At 37.1% G+C, this 12,375-nt stretch overlaps 1 protein-coding gene across 6 annotated transcripts in view; it reads left to right on the top strand.

Annotated features, from left to right (window-relative positions):
- Positions 1-12,375, top strand: part of LOC133520141 (zonadhesin-like) — a 62,203-nt gene that overhangs the window by 13,960 nt on the left and 35,868 nt on the right. For all 6 annotated transcript variants that reach the window (XM_061854489.1, XM_061854482.1, XM_061854488.1 and 3 more), the window contains 7 exons: positions 105-299; positions 5,188-5,388; positions 6,264-6,461; positions 7,047-7,232; positions 7,795-7,980; positions 8,765-8,950; positions 9,846-10,040. In XM_061854489.1, the coding sequence (XP_061710473.1) occupies positions 105-299; positions 5,188-5,388; positions 6,264-6,461; positions 7,047-7,232; positions 7,795-7,980; positions 8,765-8,950; positions 9,846-10,040 (1,347 nt within the window). The remainder of the gene's footprint in view (positions 1-104; positions 300-5,187; positions 5,389-6,263; positions 6,462-7,046; positions 7,233-7,794; positions 7,981-8,764; positions 8,951-9,845; positions 10,041-12,375) is intronic.

A 12,375-nucleotide genomic window follows, 5' to 3' on the forward strand; every position in this document is an offset into this window, starting at 1 on the left:
TACCACTACCTACCGAATCTTGTTTGGCCTACAGTCCAATAGCATTTTTATAATGCCTTATATGTTTATATGATATTGACTTGATGCCCTTATCTTAATTTTAGCACCTATGTGTGGTCTTCACGAACAATTCAGCTCTTGCATAAACGGAGGATGTGGTCACAGAAACTGCAGTCAGATTGGACAACCAGTAATATGTATAGACCCGATCCCAAGCGCTTGTATCAAGGGGTGCATCTGCGTTAAAGGTTATCTGCGGGATGGCAAAGGAAAATGTGTTCCTGAAAAAGAATGCCCCTGTGAGTGCTTAATGATGTATTTAACGAGTACCTATGAATTTATTAAATATATATTAGAACGGGTCTCTCACGTATTTTAAGTCGAAATTGCTCGGCATGTAACTAAAGAAAAGTACGGGAGGCTATCGAAATTAGTCGTAACTAATAGTATTGTGGTTATTTAGTGCCTGGAAAAGTATTTTGGGTGGTCATTGTGTACGAATCTTTAGCGAAATACGTATTAAAATGTATACTCATTTAAATACACGGTGCTCACGAGGAACCCGAAAGATTTTAACCACGTACTTCTGAGGCCAAACAAAGGAAAAAATGTTATATGAGTCACTAAATTTTTTTTTTGTTTTTTTTTTCTTATTTTAAACGTATTTGTACATAAAAAGTTAATGTTATGGTAAAACTGGCACTGAAAATATTTTTTACGATTTTTTTTTTGTAAAAACTAGTACTTGCAAAGGTTACTTGTCACTTTTTGTCATCTATCAATAAGGATATTTAGACTACGCCCCATAATGACATCATCGCGATCAAAAAGACGTTTTGCACTAAGTTACGATAAGAAGATGTTTTTTTTACATTGGTATTAACTCTGAAACTAGGCGAAATCCAGAAAAGTTTATATGACATTTTAGTCTCTAAATGTGATTAGTAATACACTGTCAAAATCTTTTGGGTTCCTCGTGAGCACCGTGTATAAATAATAAGTATTTTTTATTGTTATACATATATACCAGCACTTACAGATAAACCTTACGTGCTAATAGTGTTGTTATTAATATGTAATTGTATTTTCACGTGATTATACACTCTAATATTATATTTTATCAAATATTTAATTACATATTATATTATTATTTCATTATGAAATACCATTAAATTGTCATCATTATGTATGTCACATTAAATAATGACTATTTTTTATATTAACAAATATTACAGTACAAATAATCCAAACGAAATTTACACCAATCATCATTATTTCACAGTAAAAATTAAATTCACACCAACAAAATAAATAATACATCATAATATAAACTGACCATAATAACAAACGATTATTAACATTATGTCACAGATTTTACAACAGAGCTAGGGGTTAAAATACTTTCCAAGTAACGCGATGACGCACTTAAAAATTGAGTGTCTGAGAAGAAAATGTCAAGCTGCTTGTCTGTCCAGTATGTCATTTATCAATTTCAACGCGTGGTGCAGCGGAGAGGAGGCGAGCGCGTGCGTGCTCGTAGGAGGGATGGCGAACAGTACCCCTAGTGTAAATATTTTCGACAGCGAAACGTGACGTACGCGTTTGCGTTAAGTGTCATTTTGTATGAGATTTTTGACTTTCCAAAACGTCCCGCTTGGCGCGCTGTTCAAAAACCCATACAAAATGAGACTTAACGCAAACGCGTACGTCACGTTTCGCTATCGACTAAAATTACACTAGGGGTACAGATCGCGACGCCGAGTACGCAGTTGTTTCGTTGATAGACGGGGAACGCGCAACGATATTTGTGCTAACAGCTGGGAATTTGTTAATTGTCCACGTTTTATATTTAATTAAGTATATGTTTCTTCGGGCTTCAAGGGATTTATAGTTTATCATACCATATATGAAGAGCGTTGGGTATAGGAAAGGGTATACGCCGTATATTTTCTTATATAGAAATCGCACAAACGATGCACTCTTTTCAATAGAAGCAGGTATTGCTGCTCATGGGGGCTCCAAATGATGGCATTCGTCTCCAGCTTGCTACGCACGTAAGCGTTATACAAGATGGAAATGGCGTGCTGATTGGAAAATGGTTTAGCTTGCCGAATGATGAATCCCAGACATCTTCTAGGCTCGTTACTAACGTTGACTATGTATTGTGTGGGTTAAATGTTAGTTGAGAATCAAACGAGACACCAAGGTCTTTTATTTAATTGGTTCGTTTCATACGTTTGCTCTGAAGAGTGTATTGATAGATTATAGGCTTGCGAACACGGGCGTATGTCATTACCGAGCATTTGTCTTTGTTAAGGGTAAGGCTATTTTTTGATGCCCAACTACAAGTTGCTTCTATATCAAGCTGAAGTAACGTGGGATCATTCATATCGTTAACCCTTTCTGTACGGGGACTTGGAACGCCTAGCACCGCCTCAATACGGGCATGTCTTTGCGAGAGTCGGCGGTTAGACATATTTTCACTTACGTGTATTTTCTGAAATATAACAGCTGTGCGGTTGAAATTTTGTACACACATTAAAAACATTATGCACTTTTGATAACTACTCACTTATTGCACTTATAATCACTAGTACTTTATATTTCACGCGTAATATCTCTCACTAAAAAAAGTATAAATGTAAGTTACTACAAGCGATTTTAACTATTGTTAGTTTTGTAAATATTAGTTTATGATATTTTGAATAGAACAAGGCCTTGAAAAGATAATAATTATTAACAAAATGCAAAAATATCAACCGTTTTAGCGCAACATAAAAACACGACTGCCATTTGAATAAAATAGTGAAGTGCACCTATCGATACAGATGTCGATATTTATCTGTACTGCTCAAGGGTAAAAATAAGAAAGTGTAGCAGAGATCATTACTATTTTAATCTTAAGAACATATTATTATTATTTATTACCATACACTATAATATAATCCAATTTTATAACTTTTTTTTATAATTATTCTATAAATCACGAAATTTACAACTATAACACTTGCAACTAGCTTAACTACTAAAACTCGATGAAATATAAAACAACACTATTTGCCGCCATATTGAGTTACTTTTTCTGCACTCGTGGAGTACGGGTGTCAACCCCAGTTGACAGAAAAAATGCGGGATTTTTAAATAAATATTTGTTTTAACGCCATCTACCAGAATGTTTTGCCATTTTTTTCTTTGAATCTATACTAATGCTACTACTAAATATCATCGTTATTACCAACATATAAGGTCTAAGTTAGTTGAAAAAAAATTTCAAACCTCGTCCTTGTTTCGATCAACTATAGTTGACACCCGTACTACAGTGATGATGCCTAATTGGCAACTCTGGTTGTCACCCGTACAGAAAGGGTTAATCGGAAGAGCTAATCTGAAATCATCAGCAAATAACAGACAGGTCGAGAACTTAATTTCTGTTGGCATGTCATTTATGAGAATTAGGAACATTAACGGGCCTATATTACTTCCCTGCCCAATACCAGAAGTGACTACGAATGGAGTAGATCTGCAGCCATTAAAATGTATGTACTGGTGCCTATCTGAGAGGTGCCTACCAGAGAGCCTAACTGGCTACAAACTGAAGAAGATGTGCAGTAAATCCGGCCATAGACAGTTTTTAAGTAAAATATCGCAATCCACTCTGTCGAACACTTTTTGGAAGTCAAAGTAGGCAACATCTACTTGCCTTCTTTGATCCAAGTTATTGGATATTAACATGACAGTATTAATCAGATTTGATGTGGTTGACCGCTTTTGCAAAAACCCGTGTTGTTGGTCACAAAACCAACCATCCAGCTGCTTTCTCGCCTGGGCATATATAATGTACTCAAATACTTTTCAGAATATCGATAATATTGCAATCGGTCTGTAACTATGTATATCATATTTGGATCTGGATTTGTGTATTACTTAGCAAGAGCACGCAATATTTATAACAATGAATATTTTCATCTCTAGATATTTTCATTTGAATTACCTTTAAGACGCTAATGAAACATATTTTAAATATAAAATAGAGAACTTTATTTCCACTCTTCCAACTACTACATTACACATGTATATTTTAATCTTAAATTCATATACAGTTATTGTTTGTGCTTAGATAAGAAGTGATTTCTGTACTGACATTAAATTATGACCTTTTGACAGATGTCATTTACTCGTACCGTCTCGTACATTATCTTCAGTTTGTTTTTGTAATGAAAGTAAATGATCGCTTTCAACTAGGTCATCATCATAAATTTAAGAGCTGCGCTCTTGTCTGTGAAGCAATCTCCAGGCATGCCTTTCTTTGGCCTCTTCCTTGACGGCCTGATACGACACGACGTTCACTATCTCCTTCACTTGATCCATGTATTCCCTTCTTGGCTTTCCTCTATTTCTCCTTTCTTCTACTTTCTCTTCTATGATGGGCTTGACGAATTCGTTGTGTCGTAACAGGTGTCCCAACATGTTTCCTCTTCTACTTTCGATGGTTCTCAATAGGCACCGCTTTTCTCGAACTCTATTTAAGACCTCCTCGTTGGTTACTTTTTCTGTCCAGCTTATTTTCTCCATACGCCGCTAGCACCACATTTCAAAAGCTTCAAGGCGTTTTCTGTCTCTTGAAGCATCGTCCACGTTTCGCTACCGTATAATGCTATGCTCCAGATATAGACTTTTATTAACTTTTTCCTGGTGTTAGCAGATATTCTGGCTTTAAATAGGTACTTCTTTTCATTAAACGCCTTCTTTGCCATGGCTATTCTTGCAGTGATATCTTGTGTACATCTGGAGTTGTTGGTGATTATGCTACCCAGGTACTTAAATTTAGGATTTTTTTCTATGGTTTTATCGTTTACTACTATTTAGGGAAAGCTTTTTTTTTCAACTAGGTACAGTCAGCATCAAAAGTAGCGGATCAAATAATGTTTCATAAGTATATACCATTCTGTAACAGCTTAACAAAAAGTGATGTATTTAATATAGAACAACTAAGACTGTAAAATATATACTTTTGAGCCCGAATTTTAGAAATTTGTCTATACATGGAAAAGTTATCCGGAATATCAGACACTTTTGGCACGTTGTTTCATCCACTACTTTTAATGCTGACTGTACTACACTGATAATGCTTAGTACTTGTATCCTAGTCGCATTGTTTTAAAGTCACCATTTTAAATACATTTTTAGCAAAATGCGGGCTAAACGAGGTATACGACGAATGCCCCGCGCCCTGCCCACCCAAGAAGTGCAACGTCAACGAAGCGCTTATCAGATGCAAGGCACCGCCGAAGCCGGGCGACCCTGAGTGCAAACCGGGATGCCGGTGTGCTGACAACTATTACAGAAACGCTACAGGAACTTGTGTGCTGAAGAAAAATTGCGAAAAACGTAATGTTGCCTTGCCTTTTCTACCTATGAAGTAGGGTGGTACAAAAAACCTTTTTTTGTTACAGACGTGGCGCCCTCTTATTTTGTTACACTTATTATGCTGATAAAATACACCAAATTTTTGTAACTTTTACCTCAACTACAAGGGGGTGCTCAACCGCTTTGCATTTTTTATGTTTTATGAAATCCTAGGAAGTCCTAGGAAGCTGAAATTTGGTACATAGGATAGTATTAGAACAGAAACAACAACAAAATTCAAAATCCTGAAACATTTAGTCCCTGAAGGAGTGAAAAGGGGGATGGAATTTTGTATGGGGAATCAAACTCTACACCTTAGTCAAAATACCGGGTGTGGCCTGTAACACGAGCAAAAAATTAAACCGTAGGCTGTACTCCTCAAACTGATCAACATTTGTTCAGCAACTTTTAAAAATGACTTGTATTTTGATTTTTAGCATACTTTAAAGTTTATTCTAAGACGCAATGTATGAAAAATAGGAAGTCTAAATAGATTCTTCATAGTTTTTAAAAGTCGCTGAACTAATGTTGGTCAGTTTGAGAAGTACAGTCTACAGTTTAATTTTTTGCTCCTGTTACAGGCCACACCCGATATGTGGCTTGGCTGTTTCGTTACTACAAGAAGTATTGTATAATAAAAACTAATCGAATACATTTTTCAGCTTAAGCTCATGTGACGGTAGCGAAACAGCCAAGCCATATATTTTGACTAAAGAGTTTGTGAAGTTAGGGCTTGTAGATTAAGAAGCTTGGCTTTACAAGAGATCTGATAACTTTTTGACAGTACGAGTTTCGTCTTGGCAATATTTTACATGAAAATGTTTTTGACGGGATTATACCTTATTTTTGATTTACAGCACTGTCGTGTCCATACAACGAACAGTATGATCCTTGTCCTGCAATCTGCCCTCCTCAAGAATGTGGCATTGACCCCGCTGTGATTCTCTGCATGCGAAACCCAGAATATGGTGATCCTAGATGTAAGCCAGGCTGTGTGTGCAAGGACGGAGAGGTACGGAATGATGCCAAACAATGTGTCCCCAAGGATAAATGCCGTAAGACCCTATTTATTATACCACTTTTCCTGGAATTATCCTAGCTCGGGATCAGTTTGATTTCATATAGGTACCAAGAACTTTAGTAAAAAGTTACTAATATCTAATAATACTGGTCTTTTTTGGGATACTAAAATTTATCGGATTATGTATTGTTTGGTTACTAGGAAACTAGACTTTTACAAAAAGTTTGCGCCAAGGGCGAAGCTGTAAAGCTCTTTCTTAGCGGAAATAACTCTTTAACGTGACACAGTATCAAAAAATACTCATACTAATTTACAAAAAAATATCTACAAAAAATATTATTTGATGTATACTTTTTATAATCATTATTATCTGTATCGGATAAAACGATGGAGTTGGTACACATTCATATACGTCTGTCCGTCTATGTATATATAATAGCTAATGAAGCTGGTTACTTATTCATATACGTCTATCAAATCAATCAGTTTATAATCGTTACTTTCCTATGCGTCAATATAATATTTCCGTTTATTAGAAAGAGAGAAAACATAACAGAAGTTTTTAAGAGGTTGCTAAGTTTTATGAATATGAGGGCAAATGTTTTATGGTAATCCGCAGCAAAAAAATGCGGTAAAAACGAGCACTATGAGCAATGCTACTATAACTGCGGCGGCAACCAGACTTGCGACGACATCGGCAAAAAATGGAATTGCCCCGCGAAACCGAAGTGCTTGAGCGGTTGCAGGTGCGACGACGGATACTGGAGGGACAAGAACGGCAGGTGCATACCGGAAGATCAGTGTCGTAAGTATCGTTTTTGGTTCTTGGAGAAAACGTCGCGCAGCAAGGATGTACCGAGAATTTAATTTAGTAATAACCTGCCGACTATTTTAACGACGGCTGGCTGTTGAACGATGCAAACTTGGCGCAACTTTGCAGTGACGCCATTTTCCATATCGCTGACTAGACACCGATGCTCAAAAGACGCTAATGTGGGAGGTCATAATCATAATTATCTTAATCGTTTATTGCACCATGAATAACCATTACATTCAAAGTTTATTTCAAGGATGGTCTATAAGCTGTTGAAACCCATGGATGCAACGGTTTACTCCAAGTATTGGTTAATAGCATTGCTCGGATAGAATCGATGGAGCTGGTACAAATTTTGAAATAAGTTTAAAAGTAGATTCAAAACTAATAGCGTTATTCATATACGTCTATCTAATCAATCAAACAGTTGATAATCGTTTGTCCCTATCCGTAAATATAATATTTCCGTTTGTTAGAAAGAGACAAAACATAACGAGTTTTTATGAGGTTAGTTTTATAAATATTGAGGTAAATATTTTATGGTAATCCGCAGCAAAAAAATGCGGTAAAAACGAGCACTATGAGCAATGCTACTATAACTGCGTTGGCAACCAGACTTGCGACGACATCGGCAAGAAATGGAGTTGCCCCGCGAAACCGAAGTGCCTGAGCGGTTGCAGGTGCGACAAGGGATACTGGAGGGACAAGTACGGCAGGTGCATACCGGAAAATCAGTGTCGTAAGTATCGTTTTTGGTTCTTGGAGAAAACACATGTCGCGCAGCAAGGATGTACCTAGAAATTAATTTAGTAATAACCTGCCTACTGTTTTAACCAATTCCTTTGCTGCCGAAAAGATACCTCGGCGTCTAGTCGATTCTATGGCTGCTGAACGACGTGACGTTGGCGTAACTACGCAGTGACGCTATTTTCCATAGCGCTGACTAGACGCCGACGCTCAAAAGACGATAAAAATGCTAATATTCAAGCATAATAGGGATAATGACCAGGGATGGTCTAAGTATGATATGTTGATATCCATTGGTGTGATGGTTTACTCCAAGTACTAGTAACCTAAATAGCCATTATACAAGACGCTCGGCGCAAGGATGCTCCAATCTGTGCTGCATATGTGTAAAACGACATAATGTATCTCAAAAATAGTTCCACGCGTGAATAGTCGTTGAGCATGCTGAACAATATTAAGTGTTAGTGATGGTAGTGCTAGTGTTGACGTCGTGTAATTTGCAGTAAGCTAAATAATATTTTATATTGCATGCTATTTTATGTTTAACGACCTCCTAACTAAGTCTATAGTGACTCTGTTTACGAAGTAGGAGGTACCGGGTTCGAAACCTGGTAAGGCCATTTATTTGTGTGTTCATCACATATGTTTGTTCCTGAGTTATTGGTGTTTTCTATGTAAGTATATATTTCTATGAATCTATCTTTTATATAATATATACCTGCGCTGTGTAAGATTTTATTACAATATTTATTTATTTATTATTTAATTGCATTCAGCAAAACAATGTGGTAAAAACGAGCACTGGGACACATGCTACCTCAACTGCGGCGTCGGTCAGAGTTGTGAGGATATCGGGAAGAACTGGACCTGCCCCGATCAGCCGCAATGCCAGGTCGGCTGCAGGTGCGACGTAGGATACTGGAGGAATAAGAAAGGGATATGCATTCCGGAAAAGGAATGCCGTAAGTACCTATTTTTTTCCATTCTGTTACCCTCTGTTGGGGTATAGGTCTCAAATCATAATCTTCCACTGACTCCGGTCCTGGTCAGTTTGCTTAGACTGACTCCATGCTCAACCCACACATGCTCCAGGGAACGGTGCCAAATAAATTTAGGGCGACCATGGTTCCATTTGCTGAACATATTACAGGTCAGGGCCATTTTGAATAGGAGGGTGCTAGTTTTCCTATTACCTATTATTACTAGTGCTCAAATAAATCAGAAAAACGTGTATCCTCGTGGATCCCCGAGCCTTCATTAAGGACAAATACCCAGAATTTATTAAACTTTTATGAAATACGATAAAGGTTAAAAACATGAAACCAAAACTTCGTCATAATAGTTTTAATCGCAACTTCGCAACCTCTTTTTCTGTAAAACAGAACTGATATGGCAGAAAGAAACAGACATATTGGGGCTGCAAAACGTTTGTACCTACGGAGCAAATGGCTAACTAAAATATTGGAAAATAATCGACTTAATTCGTATTTTAGTTTCAAGTCCCAGCCAATTCTAATATTTATTTTCGATGGTAACTTCAGTTTAAACTTATTATTAAACATATTATTAAGCAGATTTATGATAGAGGCAGACCAAGCTAAGTTGGCAGCGATGTTGATAGCCCAGCCTGCGCAAGTGTTAAGTAAACGTCATAATTTCATAGAAATTTGACGTTTAAAGTAACACTTGCACTATATGGGCTTTAAAAATCGCTGCCAACTTATCTTCGTATGATTCTATTACAATACTAATAATTCATGTTTTTTTTGTCTTTAGCAGAAGTAAGTAATGTCTAAAAGACTACTAGAAATTAGCAGTAAACTTTTATGATATTCTAAGGTATACCTTGTTTAACAGCAATACAACGCTGCGGCAAGAACGAATATTGGGAGCCTTGTATTCCAGACTGCCGCAACCAGTCATGCAACTTGTTGGGTAAACCGCCAGGGAGCTGCCCTGGTCGGAGAGTAGGGCAGTGCAACAGTGGTTGCAGGTGCTTGCCCAAACATTACAGGGATTGGACTGGCACTTGTATTCCAGAGAGCGAATGTCGTAAGTAAAATTATCTTGGTCTTGTCTACTGATTGCTGAAAAATATACACACCAGAATCTAAATGGTTGTGGAACGAGCTCCCAGTGGATGTTTTCTCGAGGGACTACTGTTTGGAGTTTCTTAAAAAAAGGAGTGTAGAGGTTAGGCATCACCAACGCGCATTTAACACCCCTGGTGTTGCAGGCGTCCATAGGCCACGGTAACTGCTTACCATCAGCCGCATGCTTGTTTGCCACAAACGTGGAGTAAAAAAAAATGCAGTATGTAACAGCATAATAAAGACCAGACCGAGACATGCACTCTGTACTCTGGTTGAGCACTTGAGTACTCTAGACTTACACTTGAGTGCTCTTGAGTCACGTTCTATAGAATGTATAAATGTGGTAAAGAAGTAATCGACACCTATTTTGCAAGATGTCTAGTTCTGCCTGGTCTGTGGTAGACCGTTCTATTAAGCCAGCAAAAGCGGTGTCTCTCCGGTGTTACACCATAAATCTGCAATAGATCAAAAGGCCAATGATACTCGTAGTAACCCTTTCTTTGCTATGATACGGTATAGGACACTATAAAATATAGTGCAAGAAAGAAGTTTCTGCTTGCTTGTAAATCCTTGAATTGGCTCCGACAATTTGAACATATTTTCAAAAATAAAGATGATTACAAAAATCGAGCCAGCCTTTTGGAATTTGACTAATCAAATTCAAAAATTGGAACGTGACTTTTCGCTGGCGTTTAACATACATACAATTTAAAAGTTTAATAGACAACCTCCCGTCTATTTTGCAAGCTGTGTTTCTGCCTGGCCTGTGGTAGACCGGTCTATTAAGCCAGCAAAAACGGTGTCTCTCCGGTGTTACACCATAAATCTTCTGCAATAGATCAAAAGGCCAATGATACTCGTAGTAACCCTTTCTTTGCTACGATACGGTATAGGACACTATAAGCACTAAAGTAGGTACATAAACATCTGCATTGTATGAAATATAGTGCAAGAAAAAAGTTTCTGCTTGTTTGTAAATCCTTGAACTGGCTCCGACAATCTGAACATATTTTCAATAATTTTTAAGAACAAGAAAAAACAAGAGCATGTCGGCCCACGCTCAGTGTAGGGTTCCGTAGTTACTCTTCCGTCACAATAAGCTAAACTGGAGCTTAAAGTATAGTAAATTGTTAACCAAGGGATGAAACGGTACCTTTCACGTGAGTTAAACAAATAGGCAAATTTGCATAATCAGTACCTAATTAAAGTAAGTCTTTTTACTATGAAGGGGAAACTTTTTGCGATTACTCAAAAACAGCTAAACTGATCATGTCCGCTGTAGTTTTCATTATATATATCTTTCTTAAGCTCTACTTCCACGATTTTTTTCATATTTTTTGTACCTATGGTTCAAAAGTTAGAGGGGGGGAGACACTTTTTTTTTCGGAACGATTATCTTCGAATATATTCACTTTATCAAAAAAATTTTGTTGAAGACCCCTATTAGTTTTGAAAGACCTTTCCAACGATACCCCACACTGTAAGGTTGAAGAAAAACAAATTTTTCCCACTTTACGTGTAGGCGAGGTACCCTTAAAAAAATAATTTTTTTTAGATTTTATTGTACGATTTTGTCGGCTTTATTGATTTATATATCCATGCCGAATTTCAGCTTTCTAGCACTAACGACCACGGAGCAAAGCCTCGGACAGACAGACAGACGGAATGGCGAAACTATAAGGGTTCCTTGTTGACTACGGAATCCTAAAAAAGAACCGACTTCAATGAGAAAGACCGGTGAAAGAACGATTATTGTTGATTTTGGATTTCATACAATTAAATTTAAAAAGCAGCGTCCAATGCCCAATTATGTAGAAAAAGTGGTAACATGTTTTTTTTTTGTCACTGCACCCACCTTGACACATTTTAGATTTGCCCTATGGTTGACTGGTAAGATACCCGCAATAGGGTATTCGACTGTATTTAAAATAAATTATTTCACACCATGCATAAAATAATGCAACAGATATTTTTTTTTTTTTAAATAGGATAGAAATATAAAAATGTGCCCTGAAAACGTAACTGCTTGACAAACATGCAAAGAGAACAAATTTCCAAACGTGAACTATGCATCGTTGAAGAGTTCCGTTTTGTTCATCATCAGCAGTTCCACTTCATCAAATGTCACTTCTAAAAATGTAAATACTTGATTTGTTGATGAAAATACGTAGATCACTATATATATGCCTTTAACATTTGAGGAGTTCCCTCGATTCCTCATGGACCCCATCGTCAGAACTCGATCTTGACAAAAATTTGTCTTTAAAATCTAATTTTCTTAACAAACACAGCAA

Source organism: Cydia pomonella, chromosome 7, assembly GCF_033807575.1.
Source record: "Cydia pomonella isolate Wapato2018A chromosome 7, ilCydPomo1, whole genome shotgun sequence".
Taxonomy (NCBI): Eukaryota; Metazoa; Arthropoda; class Insecta; order Lepidoptera; family Tortricidae; genus Cydia; species Cydia pomonella.